This window comes from Accipiter gentilis, chromosome 9 (assembly GCF_929443795.1).
Source record: "Accipiter gentilis chromosome 9, bAccGen1.1, whole genome shotgun sequence".
Lineage (NCBI taxonomy): Eukaryota > Metazoa > Chordata > Aves > Accipitriformes > Accipitridae > Astur > Astur gentilis.
Window position 1 is genome coordinate 44481283 of NC_064888.1, and position 19306 is coordinate 44500588.

At 45.3% G+C, this 19306-nt stretch overlaps 1 protein-coding gene across 16 annotated transcripts in view; it reads left to right on the plus strand.

Annotated features, from left to right (window-relative positions):
* The first annotated feature begins 1884 nt into the window (after nucleotides 1-1884).
* ALDH18A1 (aldehyde dehydrogenase 18 family member A1) overlaps nucleotides 1885-19306 on the plus strand; it is a 41774-nt gene continuing 24352 nt past the window's right edge. For 2 of the 16 annotated variants that reach the window (XM_049811346.1, XM_049811357.1), the window contains exons 1-4: nucleotides 2034-3528; nucleotides 4188-4296; nucleotides 12938-13061; nucleotides 17574-17797. In XM_049811346.1, the coding sequence (XP_049667303.1) occupies nucleotides 12968-13061; nucleotides 17574-17797 (318 nt within the window). In that variant the 5' untranslated portion in view covers nucleotides 2034-3528; nucleotides 4188-4296; nucleotides 12938-12967. Of the gene's footprint in view, nucleotides 1997-2033; nucleotides 3529-4187; nucleotides 4297-8975; nucleotides 9145-9387; nucleotides 9459-12608; nucleotides 12860-12937; nucleotides 13062-15237; nucleotides 15564-17573; nucleotides 17798-19306 lie in introns of those variants that run through there. The other 14 variants (XM_049811350.1, XM_049811347.1, XM_049811351.1 and 11 more) reach the window with 14 other exon arrangements.

Here is a 19306-nt window from a genome sequence, read left to right on the forward strand (position 1 = left end):
GTGTTGTAAGAATGCATCACCTTACTACTGTAATTCTCCATCATATCCCTAACCTCCAACATTGTATTTTCTAGCACACATTTGGCTCCTCATTGACATCTCATGGCAGGAAATGGACCTGGAAAGAGCTCTGTCCATAACCTGGGCGAGCCTGACTTAAGGCACATTCAATTCTAGCCATGCCATACCACATAGATATGGGTTTAGAGTCTGCAGTTTCCTATGGCAGTTTATTTCAGTGTCTGCTTTGTCAGGTTATGTTTTTCCCCACTGTCTGAACTCAAGTGGCCTCTGTTGCAACTGAGTACCAGGCAGCAGTATGACAATGTCACACACAAGCCAGACTCATATGTCAGATATACAGAATAGGGTATTATACTCTATGTCAAAGGGCTGAGACAACGCTGCATAATTTCTCTGCTGCCAGCATTCTATCTACAATCATCTTTGCAATGTGTCCTGTTTTGAGGCAGTCTTATTTTTACACTGTCCAAACAAATTTGATTCCAAAATAGGAACAGAGTTACAAACAGTTAACAAACTACATTGTTAGTAGTGATGTGAATTAGGCTGCCCACCCAGCTCTTACTTAACATCTCTCTATGGGGTTGTCAGATTGTCATCATGCTGGAAATGACTAGCAGTGAGTGTTTTCATTCTTGGTGTCTGAAAGAGTGCCACGTTGGAGTACTTCATGCTTTCATCATAGATTCCCCCCCCCGCCCCCAGCAAAGAAAACCAGAATGTAGATTTCTGAAATGATACATTCTGAGGTCATTCTCCCCTTCTATAAGGTAAGAATATACATAAAATGCAAAGAAAAAGCTAAAGACAACATCTTAAAAATTTCTACAAGCTCCTTAGTGTGTTTCCATTTTCTTCAGGCACAAAGTACATGAGCCACTGTTAAATTTGTTTGCCAAGTTTCAGCCACCGTTTACCACTGTAGGGTTTGTAACGAAAGGAGAGGGGTCTCACATACTGTGCTCCCAATACTTGCTGCCTTCATCTGGCTCAACTTACTTTTCTTAAGAAACAATTACAAGAACATATAAACATGCTCCTGCAACACATTTTCAGTCTTCCTTACAAGGTCACGTACAAGACCCAGGTGGCACAGCACGCACTGTGTCACTAATGCCTCATGTCAGAGGGACCTCGCACCCGAAGGTTTTCCTGGAAAGCGCATTTCCCTCCAGCACTGCTTTACATCCACCGGTGCTAGAGCCCACGATCTCCCGACACCGACAGCGGCCGGTCACGGTGAGCCAGCAGTTCGCGTTGCCCCGTTCCCGGCGTGGCTGGTCGTCACCCTCGGCTTCCCCCGGAGTCCCCCGCAGACACGGCGGCTGCCTGGCCCCGCAGCGGGGCTGGGCGGGGAGGAAGGAGAGGCCGCGTCCGCAGCGCTCGCACCCGAGGAGCGCACGCTGGCCGTCACGGGAAAAATCTGCGAGTACACGAGAAATCCCTAGAGACTCGCTTCAGCAAAGCGAACAACCAAAGTCAGGCGGTTCACGGGTGGAACGAAGAAAGGTGACCTCCCGCGCCCGCAGCCGAACGGGAGCCGCCGCCGCGCCGGGAGGGAGCGGGAGCAGCCCCGGCCGGGGACAGCGCGGACCGGCGGGCGGGCGCTCTCGCCGCCTGCTGCCCCCAGCCCGCAGCAGCAGCTCGGCTACAACACAACCAACCTCCCGGCTCTGCTCGCAGCCGGCTCTGCGCAACAGCCGCTGCGAGCGAAGCTGGCGTCGCCGCGGTCGCACCCGGTTGATGCCGGAACGCTCTTTCGGCCACCGGGCAGGCCCGAGCCCGGCCCGCCGAAACGCCGCGGGCGGGATCCCGCCCCGCCAGGTGACCGCGCAGGCGCCGGCGCACTCCGCCCGCCCTCCTTAGCGGAGCGCGGGCCGGGCCTCACGTATGCCGTGCCGTGCCGCGCCCGGAAGCAGCGTGACGCGGCGGGCGGCTGTGGCTACAGGCGGCGGCGCGCCGTGCCGCCCGGGTGAGTGAGCGAGCCGTGCCGTGCCGTGCCCGGCGGCGCGGGAGCGGCCTGGGCTGCGCCGGGGGGGTCGCGGCGAGGCCCGGCTGAGGGGCCGGGGCGGCTGCCGGCCCTGCCGCCTAGGGGTGTCGCAGAGGCGGGCCGCGCTGTCGCGGCCGCCCGTAGCTGAGCGCGACGGGCCCCTTCGCGGAGGGGCGAGCCGCGCTGCGGCCGGCGCTGGGCTGTGCCTTCGTCGGCGCTCCGCGGTTAGTCAAAGCGGTTGCTGCCGGCTCCCCTCCTGCGACTGGAGGCTCAGGAGCCGTCGCTGTATTGCTCGCAGCGGAGGAGCGAGGACTCCGTGGGAAAACAAGCGAGCTAAGCCTTGAAGCTGTAGAGGTGCTGTTCGTACAGTTGCTGCAGTGCTGCCTGCGCCTGGATGCTCCCTGTTCTCTTGGTCCTCGCAAGCTTTCCAGAGCCTTCTAGACTTTGGTTCAAATTTTCTTGACGGCTACGGAGCATTGTTACTGCATGGAGTTATTGGCAGAGTGAAATAGCAGTTTGGACCCCTGCGAGCACTAGAGGAATTGATAAGAGCTGCGTTGGCCTTATTCTTCTCGAGCTTTGTGACAGCAGAGCTGTCACCCCTCTTGGGAGTTCTTTTTCCTTGCTTGCCTCTTGTGTCTACTTACAAGATTTCTCCATGCCCAAAGAAAAAATTTAAACCCTCCTGACACTTGGGTGACACGTAAAAGTTATTACCTAGGTTTTGACCTGACTTGGTGATAAGCCTGTGCTGTTTGCTTGGTGTTTGTTCACAGAAGATACAGCAGGATCAGATTAGAGGGTTTTTTTAAGAAACCTCATGGCTTTCTGAAAGAAGTAATAAAACTGTAGATAAAGGAGACTTAATGAGCAAACCTTACATGGTTTTCCAAAAGCCTCTGGCAATTGTCCCTATACTATGAAGTCAGGAACAGCTTTAGTTTCTTAAATGAAAAATAACTAAAATACTTCCATAAATGCTTATACCTGTGCTGACTGTACCATAAAAAATGATGGATACTTGGAAGTGTTTACCTTCTTTCTCTTCTCAGAATTGGTCTTGATGACACTGAGAAGCAATTCATAAAGGGTTAAAATAAAGTTTTCTTCTTCCCTGTCCTATAGTAAAGTATTTATATTTAATCACTTTAGAAAGTACGTTACCTTTTCTGTATTTGTGATGGTGAATAATTTTTGTTAACTGCTTTGTTTGTTTTGATTTGTTTGTTTGCTGTACTGCCTTCCTCTTCTAAGCTACTCTTTTCCAGCATTGTTATAAGAAGTGTATTCAATAGCAGAGTGAACATCTTTCAGGCTTAGCTTTGGTAATTTTTCAGCTGCTCTTGTTGCACATTGTATTAGTAGGAATATGAAAGCAATGTTATTTTTATGTTTTTCTGCAGCATCCAGGGAAGAAAACATCTGAGAGTCACTGTGGATGATACTCTGAAAAGTCAGTTCCAGGTTATCGTTAGCAAAAATCAAAAAGTAAATAGAATGGTAGAAATTATCAGGTAAGGAATGAAGTGCAGAGTAAAAGACCATACCATGCCACTGTGTAAATCCTTGCTTTGTCCAAACTTGAGTACTCTGTGCAGTTCTGGACTCTCCCTTGGGTGATATGCTGTACTCTGTTTAGGATAACCGGGGAGGTGGAGGAAGAGCAATGGAGATGACTGTATCGTTGAAATAGCCTTTATACAAGGAGACCAAGAGCATCCTGTACTGATCTGTTAGTGGCAGTGTAGTCTAGGGAGTTGCTGTGCTTCTCTCTTGCTGATGCTAGTACTCACATATTGTATAGACGGGTGGGTCAGTTGGTCTCTGAGCAGAATATTACGATGATCAAGCTATTTTCTGGAGGGGGGTGGGAACTGCAGCTTCAAGTAGGAGTGGTGGCAAAACTGGTGCACTTCTGGTGCTAGAATTGTTTAGGGAAAACTTGAGCATCACAGCAGAGGGAGGAATGAGAGGATGGGTGCACTACAAGCCTGCAAAATCGTGAGTGGTACGGAGAAGGCGAATAGCCCCAGAGCCATGCAAAGCTGGAGACCCAGAGGGTATTTAGGTAGTTTTATTTGCTTTCTTGTCCTGCCCATGTACTTTATCTGGTCATCTGACAGACTGCTGTTCTACTGATGTGTTTTGTTTTATGTCTTATTTTCCCCATTAGGATTTGGGTGTCAGTTTATCCTTTATAGAAACTGAATGCCATCTTGTTTCTTCCCAACCCCAAAAGAGGAGGGCAACACGTTGTGAGGGCAGAGAATAAAAAAGGAAAGGTAGGTAAAGGCAAATGGCTTAAAAATAAGGAACTGGAGGGAATGCTGAGCTGAGCATGCACAGTTCCCTGAGGCTGAGATGCTGATGAATGCTGTTTTGAGTGGTGTTCTTCTTGGAGAAATGAGAGGACAGGGACTTAGAAATAAATCCTACAGTTGGTGAATATTCCCTAGTTTTTCTTAGGAAGTTGTAGCTTAACCATTGGCTGGTTTAACCATTGCCAGAAGGCAGTTGTTGAAGAGGTTCCACAATAGGGCTTTGGATATGGAGGGTATGAATAAAAAAACCTAGTAGGGCAAAAAAGTGCAACTAAAATTTCTGTAAGAGGTTCTGGAAGAGAGGCTGACACCCAGGGTAGTAAATGTGGAAGTCAGTCTTTCTCCTGAAATACTAAATGGATATTAAACAAGAGTGCCAACTTCAGTCTATGTTTTTCAGAATTCTTTTCATTCTATCCTTGCATTTCCCTGGCTACAGTTTCTCCTGGATATGAACATGTGTCCAGGTACTTGATTTGCATCTTGTTGCATAGCAGCACTATTGGCACTCTACTTAACCATAGCTATTATAAAACTTCTATTCAGTCTCCATTGCTTTTCCTGAGTGATCTCTGGCACTTGTACAACCTTCATTTGATGGCCATAGGGAAATGGGAACAGAATTGGGATGCTAGTTCTATCATCTTTATCCTTAACAGCTGGTGGAACCTGCTGCTCAGTGCTGAAAACAGGTGGTAGAAGAAAGTAGCCACATTTGATTCAGGCAAAGTAGAGAGATGATGTTAGGACAACGGAAATGCTTGAAAGGTACTAACTAACCCTAGCTTGAGGTTTCTTAGTGAGGGCTAGTGCTTGATTAAATTAACCTGTGTCCTTATGTTCCTCACTTATAAATCAGAGTAGCTGCTTTAATCAAGATTACTTTTTTTTTTCTTAATTAGGTGAGGGAAAGAAGTCTTTGCACAGAGATATACCTATGTTTGTTGCAGTTGTGTCTAGGACTACAGGTGGACTGTAGCATGTCTGCCTATACAGATTATTAATAATGTCAGAATGGTTCCATGCTTTTTCTCTAAGATGGAACTCTCTTTAAGATTACTGAAGGTGTTCACTGCCCTTAACTCTCTGAAACCACAGTTTTCCATTGCTCACTTCCTACTATGCTTGCAGTACACTGAGGTAAATAACTGCTGACCAGGTAGGAAATCTAGGATTCCTTGCCACTAACAAGCATCCTTCCATAAAAACTACTGGTTTCATGTGGGAAATGAAAGTACCCATTTAGTTGCTGTTCATTTTATCTTGCCAATTCTTCCTCTATTTCAGTGTCTGAAAAAGAAAAGCAGTTCCTCAGTATCTGCAGGGGTTGAGAGGAATCTGTTGCTTTTTTTTTTTTTTTTGGAAGCACAGTTCAAAGAAGTTGCATGTGCTAAAAATTGGCCATGTAAGCCTGAAATGAGGGCATTCCTGTTTCTTGTTAACTGTTTAAAAATCAAAACAAAGGCTTGGCTTAACATAAAAAATCAGCTGCTATGATACATCTTTAATCACTGTTCTGTGTTTTTTGTGAGTGACCAATATTCTGGTGTTAGTGTTGTCTTTATTTTGCAATTATACACACCAGGTTTATCTTTGCTAATAATTGGAGTGGGGAAGAGGGGAAAGCAGGGCCTATGTGTGCTGTGATTAAAACAAATTCCACTTCTTGCGAAGTGGAGATCTCCAGATAGTCTTCTAATGAAGTGAACGACCTTATATTTATTGGGGGGGTTGGTTTGTTTTCCCTCATGTGGAGATAATGAAATCTTAATGTCGGATAATTGTGAGTTGGGTCTTCTATTAATTCTTGAGACACTGAGGTTTTTCCAAGTGTCTTGAACTCTAACCCAACTACTTGAATATTGTTCACTCTTCATAAGGTTTTTTCCACAGCTGTGAAACTTTCAGAGAAGATTGCTTCCTGATCCCAGAAGTTGATGTGTTAAAGATGTTAAAAAAAAAAAAAAAAAGCAAACCCTCCCCCCCCCCCCCCCCCCAATAAAAAACAACCCTCCAAACAAAAATATCCCACAAACTAAACAAAAACCAAATACTGTCTTGTAACAACATGAGAATTAGTGCTGTTGGAATTTGTTTGAATTCTAATGGGTAAATAGGAATATAACAGTGGTAAGATAGGTGTAGGCAGAAGACAGTATAACTAGTATCTGAGTTGAACTGAGGAAATACTATGAATTTTGTAGTGTCTTTGAAGATGAGAAACTAGATTTACGGTTTCTGCTAATTGCAGTGATAAGAGTGCTTGCAGGTGACACCAAGTTGGGTGGGAGTGTTGATCTGCTTGAGGGTAGGAAGGCTCCACAGAGGGATCTGGACAGGCTGGATTGATGGGCCAAGGTCAATTGTATGAGATTCAACAAGGCCAAGTGCTGGGTCCTGCACTTGGGTCACAACAACCCCATGCAGCGCTACAGGTTTGGGGAAGAGTGGCTGGAAAGCTGCCTGGTGGAAAAGGACCTGGGGGTGTCAGTCAACAGCTGACAGCCAGCTGAATATGATCCAGCCATGTGCTTAGGTGGCGAAGAAGGCCAGTAGTATCTGGGCTTCTATCAGATTGTGTGGCCAGCAGGACTAGGGAAGTGATTGTCCTCCTGTACTCAGCACTGGTGAGGCCGCACCTTGAACACTGTGTTCAGTTTTGGGCCCCTCACTAGAAGAAAGACATTGAGGTGCTGGAGTGTGTCCAGAGAAGGGCAACGAAGCTGGTGAAGGGTCTGGAGCACAAGTCTTAGGAGGAGCAGCTGAGGGAACTGGGGCTGTTTAGTCTGGAGAAGAAGCTGAGGGGTGACCTTGTTGCTCTCTACAACTACCTGAAAGGAGGTCATAGCGAGGTGGGGGTCGGTCTCTTCTCCCAAGTAACAAGTGATAGGATGAGAGGAAATTGCCTCAAGTTGTACCAGGGGAGGCTGAGATTGGATATTAGGAAAAATTTCTTCACCAAAAGTGTTGTGAAGTGTTGGAACAGGCTGCCCAGGGAAGCAGTGGAGTCACCATCCCTGGAGGTATTTAAAAGATGCACTTAGGCACATGGTTTAATGGTGGACTTGGCAGTGTTAGGCTTATGGTTGGACTCGATGATCCTGAAGGTCTTTTCCAACCTAAATGATTCTATGAGTCTCTTAAAATCATTTAGGTTGGAAAAGACCTTCAGGATCATCGAGTCCAACCATCATCCATGCCCACTAAACCATGTTATGGAGTACCCTGTCTATGCACTTTTTGAATACCTCCAGGGATGGTGACTCAACCACTTCCCTGGACAGCCTATTCCAATGTGTGACAACCCTCTCAGTGAAGAAATTTTTCCTAATATGTAATCTAAATCTCCCTTGCTGCAACTTGAAGCCATTTCCTCTCATCCTATCTCCAGCCACCTGACAGAAGAGACCAGCACCCACCTCACTACAACCCCCCCTTTAGCTAGTTGTAGAGAGCGATAAGGTCTCCCCTCAGCCTCCTCTTCTCCAGACTGAACAACCCCAGTTCCCTCAGCTGCTCCTCCTAAGACTTTGTGCTCCAGGCCCCTCACCAACTTGGCTGCCCTTCTCTGGACATGCTCTAGCAACTCCGTGTCTTTCCTATAGCAAGGGGCCCAAAACTGAACATGGTACTCGAGCTGTGGCCTCACTAGTGCCAAATACAGGGGAATAATCACCCCCCTGCTCCCCCCAGCCACCTGTATGCCAGGATGCCCTTGGCCTTCCTGGCCACCTGGGCACACTGCTGGCTCATATTCAGCCAGCTGTCAACCAGCACCCCCAGGTCTTTCTCTGCTGGGCAGCCTTCCAGCTGCTCTTCCCTAAGCCCGTAGTGGTGCATGGGATTGTTGTGGCCCAAGTGCAGGCCCTGGTACTGAGCCTTGTCGAACCTCCTACGCTTGCTCTCAGCCCATCGATCCAGCCTGTCCTGATCTCTCTGTAGAGCCTCCCTACCCTCAAGCAGATCGACCCTGCCTCCCGACTTGGTGTCATCTGCAAACTTGCTGAGGGTGCGCTCGATCTCCTCATCCAAGTCATGGATAAAGATATTAAACAGAACAAGGCCCAACACAAGCCCTGAGGAACACCACTTGTGACCCACTGCCAACTGGATTTCACCCCATTCACCACAACCCTCTGGGCTCGTCCATCCAGCCAGTTTTTCACCCAGCGAAGAGTACACTTATTTTAATTTAGAAGTGAATGCAAATGCCATATGGGGGATAGGTGAAGAGCAAAGACAGGACTCTTGCCCTTGTGGAAGGGTGTGGGCTACGGTGGAGAAAACAAAGGCGGTAAAGCCACTCCCGAAAGTTTGTCTACAGCTCCCTTTCATCTGCTGTCTGCATCAGACTGCAAACACCTGAGAACAGGGAGAATCAAGGTCAAGGGAAGCTGGCTGTGGGAGATGGCTCGGCAGCCTGTGCTGTGGGGAGGGCTGTCTGGACTAGTCTGGGACTAGACGGAAAACAGTTGTTAATGCTCCAACCTGTAAAGCCCTGGATTTTGTGCTGCAACGTGGAGTAGAATTACATCATCTGCTGGGACAGCAGGACGGGAAGGGGAGCGTGCTGGCGGGAGGGATGAGGCTGGAGCCGCGGAGCTTACATCAGCCGGCCGTGGGTGATGGGCCCCTGCGCGCCGCGCTGATGTGGCGCCCGCTGCCGGGAGGCCGCGGATTGGCTGCGGCGGGTCAGCTGGTCCGGCCGCGCCCGCCACGGCGGGAGCGCGGTCGCGTCGCGGCCCTGGTGCCGCCGCAGGTGCTGCGGCCCGTGCACATCTCAGCCGCAGCTTCAGCAGGAGGGGTCAGGTACGGAAATCCTGGTGCGTGGCTTCAAGTGCTGAGGCGAGGAGTGGCGCCTGGAGGTGTCGGCGATAAGCGTGCGGCAGGCCGCTTGTCTGCCGTTGCGTTTTGTGAAGCTGAACTCGCTGTCCGTGCCTGCGCGGGTGCTGGCGGTTGCCCCTGGCGCGAATCGGTCGGTTCCTCCGCTCGTACTTCCCCGGGGCCGGCAGTGGGAGGTGCTAGTCCCGACTCTCGTGCTGGCGCTGTGCAGCCCTGCTCGCGCTGCCTCGCTCACTTGTAGACGAGGTACAGCAAAACGGAGCAGTGCTCAGCGTCCGCAGGTGCGATCTTTTGAGGTACCCAGGACGGTCCCGACAGGCCGGGAGCAGGGTTTTATTCCGCTGCACAAGGCAGCGTCGATAGATGCAGGCTGCTGCGGCCGCGCTGTCCTGCTGGAAGGGATTCTTGGTAGAAGAGAGCTGCATGGTACGCGTTGCTTTGAATCGCCTGTTGTCTGTGTGTCTAACTCCTAGAGAACCTGGGCAAAGCTGTTTGCGGACTGTTCTAAAGACAGTTTATTTGAAGCTTTATTTTAGTCAGTTCTTCTCAGCTGGCTTCCCTCTGGGAAGGTTCCTTGTGTTGAGTTTGCATTAAGAGCTGCAGATATATTTTTTTTTTCCTTACAAAAGTTTTCATTTTAAGGTAACAAAGCTGCTTAAATAACAAAACCCCTGAATGTTACAGAGGACTTATTTGTGTTATGGTAAAGACTTGCGTCGTTAAAATGATGCGTATTTCCTTGGAACTTGATTTCTCTCTGCTTAATTGCTTAAGTGTAGTACAGCTTAGCTCTTTCTATAGGAGTTTGGTTTCCAGATTTTTTTCCCTTGTGGAATGTCCTCACACTTCGTTGAGATATTGGCCTTTATATATAAAACTGTGGAAAAAAATGTATTTAGTTTTATTTTATCAACTCACTGCAAATATTTGTGGACATCCCATGGGTCTGCAGCCAACAGACTGAAAAATCGGTGTTATTGATTGTTGTTGTTAAAAGGCACCGGTTTTAGGATTTGAGACCTCTCATTGCTTGGTGAGGTGACTAAGTCTCTTTACACTGATCTGGAGCAGAATCTAAATGTACTGTGCTGTTTAACAACTGTTATGGACGTAATAAATTAATAAAAATTAGCCAATAATATTGCTTTCTATGAGCAATAATATAAGGATAACTTTTATTATTTAAAGAGATGATGAGAGAGTGATATTTTTAAAAGTCAGGTTTGGAGACTAGTTTGGAAGGAGTAGGTCTTCCTGGTAATGAAAAAAACATAAATTTTTAAGCTGTTGCTGGAGTCTTGGAGAAATACCTGAATAACGCATTTTGCATTTCTTTTTATTGCTCTCTCCCCCCCAAGTAAGGTAGATTTTTAATTTTTTAATTATTATTATTTATTTTAGTTTTAATTATTTTTTTTTTAATTTTTTTTTTTTTAAATTATGTACCTTTTTGGGGGTTGTTACTGAAGACTAGAACCATTCCAGGCATAGAAATAGGAGTGGAATGGAAAATGAGGATTGAAAGTAACTTTAAATCCTTGATTGAGTAAGAGAAGAGAAAGGAGTTGTTCTGCAGCCTCAGACTAGCCTGAAAGAAAGCTTGTCATTTACAGTATGCCCTACGCCCTGTCTATGCTTTCTGGCAGCGTCATTCCTATTTCACATATTTTCTTGATATCTGCTGCTGCTTTAAAATTTCCATTTCTGTCATCTTGTTAACTTAGCCTCCTTGCCTTTTCTCACAAGCTAGTTGCAAAAATGTGCTATTTCTTTCTAATCTTTTTCCTCCAAAAGATCCACACTGTCTACCACCTCTCACTGCTCCCTGTCTGCTCACTCTTAGCAAAGTTGTCTCTGGTAAAGGGAAGCAGGAGGCAGTCTTCCAGAAGGACAAGGTTGCTCTTAGTTGCAAGCAGCCCTGTAGTGGGAGTGTGAAGTGGTTCTCTGGCAGATCAGTAGGAGCAACTAAGGACGCAACACAGCTTGATCTAGCTAGTATGGGTCTATATTCTAGTGACAGTGCAACACCAGGTGAAGGTTGTTACCTTGGTGGGAATCAAAGGCCCGACAGAAGAGGTTGTAACAGGAAATGTCTGGGAGTGAAACTTCAGGTAGAATGCCTGGTTCTCTTCCCTAAGGGAGCTGGTCTGTGAAGGAAGCTGAAGAGGAACAGGCAGTTCCACTCAGGATAGTTGTGGTGGAAGGGCTTCTGGATAAAAGACCTGCCGTTTGCTAGTTCAGGTTGTCAGGAGCTGCAGGACTTGGCCATTCCTCTGAGGCATAACTGAGACCCTGCTGGGAAGATGACGGCTGACAGTAGATGCTAGGGTGGACTTAAGGGTGGAAGGGTCAGACAGCCAGACATATGAACAGTGGGAATTGTTGTGCCCCCCGGAGGCAGGTGCATGAGGTGCCTGGTAAGGGTTCGAAGAGGGAATGTCTAGTTGGTACTGTTCACCTTTAAGCTTGCCCTGTTAAGAGAAGAGAGCTTGGACTATTTGCTCAGTTGTATCATCTGCTCTGAGTCCTTTGTCTGCCTCGACCTGGCAGTGGTCACGACTGCCATTTCAGATGAAATACAGAACTGGAGGGATGTTGAAGATTAATATTGTTAAAAAGCCGTGCTATGTCATCTTTACTAGACAAAACAGGGGAGCCATTATCTGCTGGTGGCAGCCTTGTCTTATGTAGAGGTGTATATTTTGGTAAGGTTTATAATGAGGTATAAGAACAATACACTGGTGTGGGGTGATGAAGCAGCTTGGAAGTTGCTGACGTTGCTGAAGTTCAACTTGAAGTTCATGTACAGGTATGCCAGAACTGCCAGGTGCTAAAACTGTCATGATATTTGTAATAGCAGTCTTCCAATGCAGTTACTATGAGCTCTCCTTGTCCTCTCTTCAGTACCTTCTCCCTACCACAGCTTGTGCAGTGTTGTTTGCTCTATTCCAATGGTGCAGAGAGATGGATTGAAAGCAAGTAAAGGAAGCAAAATTTTGTAAAAGGGGAAGGAGAGGTTTCATGGCTTAAGCGCTGTCTGGGAGACCTGGATTCTTGTTAATCTCCTTTGTTTCCTTTGTGATACTAGATGCATTACTTCAACTAGATCTGTCCTAGGAAATGGCTAATTGTGTATCCCTTGTTTGCTGGGTGCTTGCTCTAGTGGATTTTGACTTGCAAGAATCCTGAGTGTTTACAAGTTCAGTCAAGGGAAACTAGTGCCAAATACCTTTGAAATTGTTGCCTTACTTGTAATCATGGTTAACATTTTGTTATTTGGTAGTGCTCAGGGAAAAGTGAGTCAGCATATTTTCTATATTGAATAGGGCTGAGATTCATAAGTGTAGTAGATGCTCTGTTGTGGGGTGTACAGAGTAGTCCGTATGATACAACCTCTCTATATTTTTTTTTTTTTTTTTTTTTTCTTCCAGGCTTCCCTGTGGACAAAGTTACGACTCTTCTCCATTGTAGATACACCCACTGTTTTCCCTTCTTGGGGAACCACGTTTTGTTCTTGATCTTTAATAATGATCTTCTGCCAGCAGGCAGGGAACAGGGGCCTTCAGTTCTTCTAAGTCACAGTCGAATTCTGCAAAATGGAGAGACTGGGCTGTCTGTCTCTTGCACGAGGAAATTGCATTAAGACTGTACAGGACAAAGAGGAGTTGGGGTGGGGTGTTTGGTGAGTAGAGAGAAACAGATGGAAATTCACTGATATTTAACCAGTTTTCCACCTTCCTCCCTTCCTTTTAACTTACAGATATCCTTGATTTGCAGAAGGCATCTCAAAATGTTGTGTCGAGCTGCTCTGAGCCCCCTTGTCCGTTCCCCTGGATGGTGCTTTGTGTTATCGCCACATGCCATCGCAGCCATTTCCCGTTTATGTATGTATGAGAGAAAGCACACATTTCTAATAATGTTGGTCAGTATGTGTCTGGGCACGCCTATACTCTTTCCTATGTTGAAAGGAAAATCACCTCATTAACATCATTCAAAACTTGCAGCCTCTGGAGTGAGTTGTACTTGGAAGCTCTACTTTCGTAAAGTTACTTTCTCCCTTAACTCAGTAACATTCAGCTGATGTCTGAGGGGGCTATTTTTCATTCTGATGTGCATTTCAAGCAAAAAAAAAAAATCAGTTGTGAAAGTACTGCTACTGTAAAAGTTCTTTGTTTCAACCTCATGTGTTCCTGGAAAACAAGATCTGATTATGTCTGCTCCCCCGTTTGCGTTTTCAACCCACAGATGTCTTGAGTAAAACAAGATGTGAAGCTCAAAGTTATTCAGATTAGATAAAAGTGGAAAGATGCTTGCAGGAAACCTGAGTCTAAATATATCGGTGTCCTGTAAATAGTTGTTCCCTGAAAACCTAACTTGAGAAAACCACTCACTGTCTTTTTGATTAGTGGTCTGCAACAGAGAAGGCAAGGACAGATAGACTCTATTAGATCAAGAGATTAACTGTTTACTGTTGCATGCAAGATTAATTTCCCATTGGTCTGTGTGTTAACAGTTCTCTTTTGTTGATATTTATATGAATTAATAAATGTTGAGATCTTTAAAATGCTAAACTTGTTTTTTCTGACCTGTAGTTCTGTTGACTTCTGCATTTGTAATATTTCTAAATATTCCACGTTTTCCGAAGTCAGTAAGCTACTCTGTTAACACCGTGAAAATTATTCCTTAGTATTGACAGTAGTCAGTATCCAGGATTGGAACAATTCTGATTACTTCATCAGTTGCATTCTAAAACTGAATTGAGCATTTATCACAGTTTTCTTTTGTTGTCTACTGTTTCTGTTGTGATCCTGTTCATCTTGTCTATTTTGAAATTCTGCTTCTTTACTCCCAAGAAGCAAGCCTCATGCAGGTTTCATAAAAGGATCTGTCTGCAGTGCCGAATACTAAAGTCTTTTTCATATGTTTCTCCTTCTTTATTAAGGAAGTGAAACTGTTGACAAGGTACTGGATATAAAAACTGGAATGCCTAGAAACCTATTTGTCCAAAAAGTTGACTGGATGGCTATATAATTTTCTTCCTAATTCCATATGAAGCAAGTTAATGGGCTTGTGTCACCAGAAGTGTTTTGCATATGTAACGTGGGAGCTGACTTCACATCTTAGTCCAGTCTAAAATAACTGAAAAAGACAGGTTAATGCAGTCATAGAGCAAGGTTAGCAATTAGGGCTTTAGCAGAGATGAATGAAATTCTCTGCCTGTCCTAGAACCATTGTCGTCTTCCATGTTTTTCTGAAAAAAATAAGTGGTTTCTTTTCAGATACTGGTTATCCCTTAACAGCTGCCGCCTTGGAACCTTCTAAACCCTGAAGCTCTAGCCAAGAGAATTGGAAACAATTTGGTTTTACTCCTTTCTGGTCATACTGTGTGGGTTAGGCAAATACTATATAGTCATGTATAATGCTGGAAAGAACAGTTAAATTGGAATCCTTCACCTGTTCTTTCATATGTATTGTAGGCTTTATTTACATTCACAAGTATTTCCTCATGAAAATGAGGGGCAAATGAAACTCATCTCCAAATTCCATTTTTTAATTTTATATGTGTGACATGTTAGTGCAGCCCTCAGTTATGATTAATCATTTAAGCTTCTTCTGCATGTCTGATGAACAAAAGATTTACTTATTTAAAACATTTTTAAAGGACAACTTTCTCTTTTATGTTCATTTCTGTCTTTCTCCAGCAGAACTAACACCCAGAATAGTCAATTTAGGTTATAAATGAATCTATTTTGTATTATTGAGCATCAAAATTAGAGAGACTGAACAGATTAAATAAAATCAGGTAACTCTGACCATGGCATAGGATTCAGTTTACTGATTTGTAAAGAAGCCTCTGCATCTTCAGATGAGATATTGGTTAGGATTGACTAGAATAGAATAGTTCAGTTGGAAGGGCCCTACAGCGATCATCTAGTCCAGCTGCCTGACCACTTCAGCACTGACCAAAAGTTAAAGCATGTTATTAAGGGCATTGTCCAAATGCCTCTTAAGCCCTGACAGGCATGGGGCATCGACCACCTCTCGAGGAAGCCTGTTGCCGTGTTTGAACACCCTCTTGGTAAAGAAATGCTTCCTGATGTCCAGTCTGAACCTCCCCTGATGCAGCTTTGAACCAGTCCCGTGTGTCCTGTCCCTGGACGCCAGGGTGGAGAGATCAGCACCTCCCTCTCCACGTCCCCTCCTCAGGAAGCTGTGCCCCTCAGCCTCCTTCTCTCCGAACGAGACAAACCCAGCGTCCTCAGCTGCTCCTCGGAGGACGTGCCTTCCAGCCCCTTCACCAGCTTGGTTGCCCTCCTCTGGGCGCATTCAAGGACCAAAACGTCCTTCTTAAATTGAGGGGCCCAGCACTGCACACAGTATTGCAGGTGAGGCCGCACCAACAATAAACACATTGGGTTAATCACCTCTTTCGACCGGCTGCTCATGCTGTGTTCGGTGCCCCCCAGAATGCAGTTTGCCCTCTTGTCTGCCAGGGTACACTGCTGACTGACATTGAGCCTGCTGTTGATCAGCACCCCCAGATCCCTTTCTGCAGGGCTGCTCGCCAGCCACTCCTCTCCCAATTTATACTTGTGTCCAGCGTTACTCTGTCCTTGGTGCAGAACCTGGCATTTGGACTTTTTAAATTTCATGCCATTGATGACTGCCCAATGCTCCAATCTATACATCCCTCCACAAGGCCTCTTGTCCTTTAAGAGAGTCAACAGCACCTCCCAGTTTAGTATCATCTGCAAACTTGCTAATGGTGCAGTCAACTCCTGCATCCAGATCATTGAAAAAAATGTTGAACAGCACTGGCCCTAAGATTGAGCCCTGAGGAACACCGCTGCTTACTGGTCCCTAGCCAGATATAGCCCCATTCACTACAACACTTTGAGCCCTGTCTTCCAGCGAGTTCTTCACCCAGTATACCGTGAACCTGCTTATCTCACAGCTGGGCAACTTGTCCAGAAGGATGCTGTGAGGAACAGTATCAAAAGCCTCACTAAAATCCAGAAAAACTACATCCACCATCTTCCCTGCATTCAGTGGGCAGGTGACCTTACCATAGGGTATCACATTAGTTAAACAAGACTTTCCCTTTCTGAACCCATGTTGACTATGCCTGATGGTTGCAATGTGCTTTATATGCCTTTCAATAGCATCCAGTATGATCTTCTCCATAACTTTTCCATGAATGTGTGCCATCTTTTGACTAAGTTGCACTTTTGGTCCCAGAGTGTAGTGTCAGTAGCTGCTTTTTCAGTAATTACATCAGAAGTGCTCTCCATCTTTTTTGCTATACTGGTATTTTTGAGACTGTCTAAAAGTTGACATGGGTTAATACAGTGTCTTAATAGCAGTACAAGAAGAGCTAGATGGAGGATAAGGAAATGTGGTTTCAAATTCTTTTCAAGTAATATGGCTTATCCATATTATATTAATTATCCAGTTGACACACTTGGACTGCATGTATTCTTATCTGCATGACTCCTTCGGACGCAATTCACTGTGGCTCTGCAAAACTGCATATGAAGTATGTTGGAAGTGCTTTCTGTCTGCCTTCATTTCTTCAGCTTAACTTTGGGACTTTATGTGTTTGGGTCCACTTCTTTGTCAATTAGAAAGGATCCAGACTGTTACTTGTGATTGTACCTTAATAGTCACTATCCTCTTTAATCTGCTGTGCTGATAGTGGTCTTGCTGACCTTTGCAGGCATTTTGAAAACAAAGATTTTGCTGGCAAGCATTCCCTAGCTCATTGACTTGGGCAAAGTGCCAGCCTTATGTATCTTGTGTCTTACCTGTGTAATGCTGTGACTGTCTCTTCTTCCTCCAATGCCTATTTATCCTGTAGGAAGGTAACTTCCAGTTTGTATGTCCATCATCCCCCTTCTGCTGCCCCTAGTTGAGCAACGTGCAAAAATACCTGACCTAGAGATGTTGTAAAAGCTGTGTTTCTTTTCTTCCCTAAAAGTCAATCTTTCTGTGCTACTACAGATGGGAAAACTCTCTAGCTGTATCTAATGAGGTGAGGCAAAGGAGATTGTTTTTAAAGCTAGTACTTTTACTTCTGATGTGAGCTGTATGGGCTTTTTTTACCGTGTCCTTCAGTTTGGTCTTCTAGATTCCCAGAGTCAAAGTTCTGTTACACATGGGATATTGCCTTATATACCTTAGGGACGGTTAGAGCTGCTCAGATATTATTGGTTCTCACTTTATTTTGGTGACTTGAAAGCTAGCTTCTCGTTCCTGGTCACTGAGAAGTGTGTATTGTGAGCTTTAGCCTTGGAAGGGGAGGAAATGTTACATGACTTCAAGGACTTAAAGTCTGAATGAAACACTTAAAACTGCATTTATTTTTTTTTTTTCTTTCTTTCTTTCTTTAACCACAGATCTCCCTTGTCATAACCAAAGGTTAAGGAATGAATCCATCCGTTGTTGGAGCAACATCCCATTTATCACTATGCCACTCAGCCGTACACATGGAAAATCATTTGCACACCGCAGTGAGCTGAAGCATGCAAAGCGGATTGTAGTGAAGCTGGGTAGTGCTGTTGTGACTCGAGGGGATGAGTGTGGCTTGGCCCTTGGGAGGCTGGCATCTATTGTAGAGCAGGTAATTCTGTGACTGAAGTGGAATGTTTGTTTTAACTTCAGATACTTGGGTGATTGTTGGATGGCACAGAAGATTGTAGGAAAACTCAAAAAACAGTGATGGCCGTTTAAAGCAATGTGTTGGCCTTTCCCTTTTTTGTTCCCCTGTGCTGTGGTAGCATAAACCGTGTAACTCTGTAAATAGGTGTTTAAAGGTGTGGTGAGTTAACCTTGACCAGCAGCTAAGCACCCATACAGATGCTTGTTTGCTGCCCCACCTCTGCCCCACCACCAGTTGGATTGGGAAGAAAATAGGAAGAGCAAAAGTAAGAAAACCTACGGGTTGAAATAAAGACAGTTTAATAAGTGAAGGAAAGGGGAAAAGAAATAAGCGGTGCTAAGGCAATCACTCACTACCTTGCACAAGCAGACCAATGCCCAGCTAGTCCCCGAGTGATGGCCACCTTGGGAGACAACCCCCTGCCCTTTCCTATCCTGATACCCTGGTTTTATTACTGAGCATGATGTGATATGGTATGGAACGTCCCTTTGGCCAGTTCACGTCAGCTGTCCCAAATGTGTCCTCTCTGAACTTCTTGCCCAGCCTCTAGCCTGTGTGCTGTGATGGGACACAGCGGGAAAAAGAAAGTGTTGATGCTGTGCAAGTGCTGCTCAGCATGGGAAAAAGAGAAGGCTTTGATGCTGTGCAAGCACTATTTAGCAATAGGCAAAACACCAGAATGTTATCAACACTGTTTTAGTCCTGAAATCCAAAACACAGCAGTATATAGGCCCTTATGAAGTAAGTTAACTCCCATCTTGGCCAGACCCAGTACAGAGGGTGAGATTTTTATGCAATAGCTAAGATGTGACTGGGGCATTAGTTGGACCTAGTGGGAAGGTGGCACTGAGGGTTTGTGAAGTCTGCAGGTTCTTGATTACCTGAGCATTTGCAGATTTCCTCTAGGAGAAAGCTTGAGACCTCATTACTTCTAGGAAAAACTGATGGGATCAGCTCATGAATTGGTTCTCCAAAATGAAATTATGACTTTGGGAGGGGATTGGACATGTCTTCTCTGGGAAGTAAAGTTAACATAATAAATTAAATTCATGTAAGACATCTAGCTTTAGAGCTTTGAAAGGAATCTGGCCAGATGCATGTAAGGAAGAAGTAAGTAAAAGCTGTATTATCAGAGTTAGCTTCTTCACTTCTAGAATTCAGTTACTGTATAATGGCAGTTTGGGGAATGGATGGCAAATAAGAGGGTTGGGGGAAGGTCCAGCTGCTACTTTATAGCTTTTTCATATCTTATCTTTCCTTATCTGTAGCAATGGAGGTGGAGGGGTGAGGGGTATAGAAGTGTTACCATGTAATATGTATTGTGAAAATTCAAGCCTGACTGTCATAAAAACTGGTATTGTGAGAATGTCCTGGTTTCAGCTGGGATAGAGTTAACTGTCTTCCTAGTAGCTGGTACAGTGCTATGTTTTGAATTCAGTATGCGAAGAATGTTGATAACACTGATGTTTT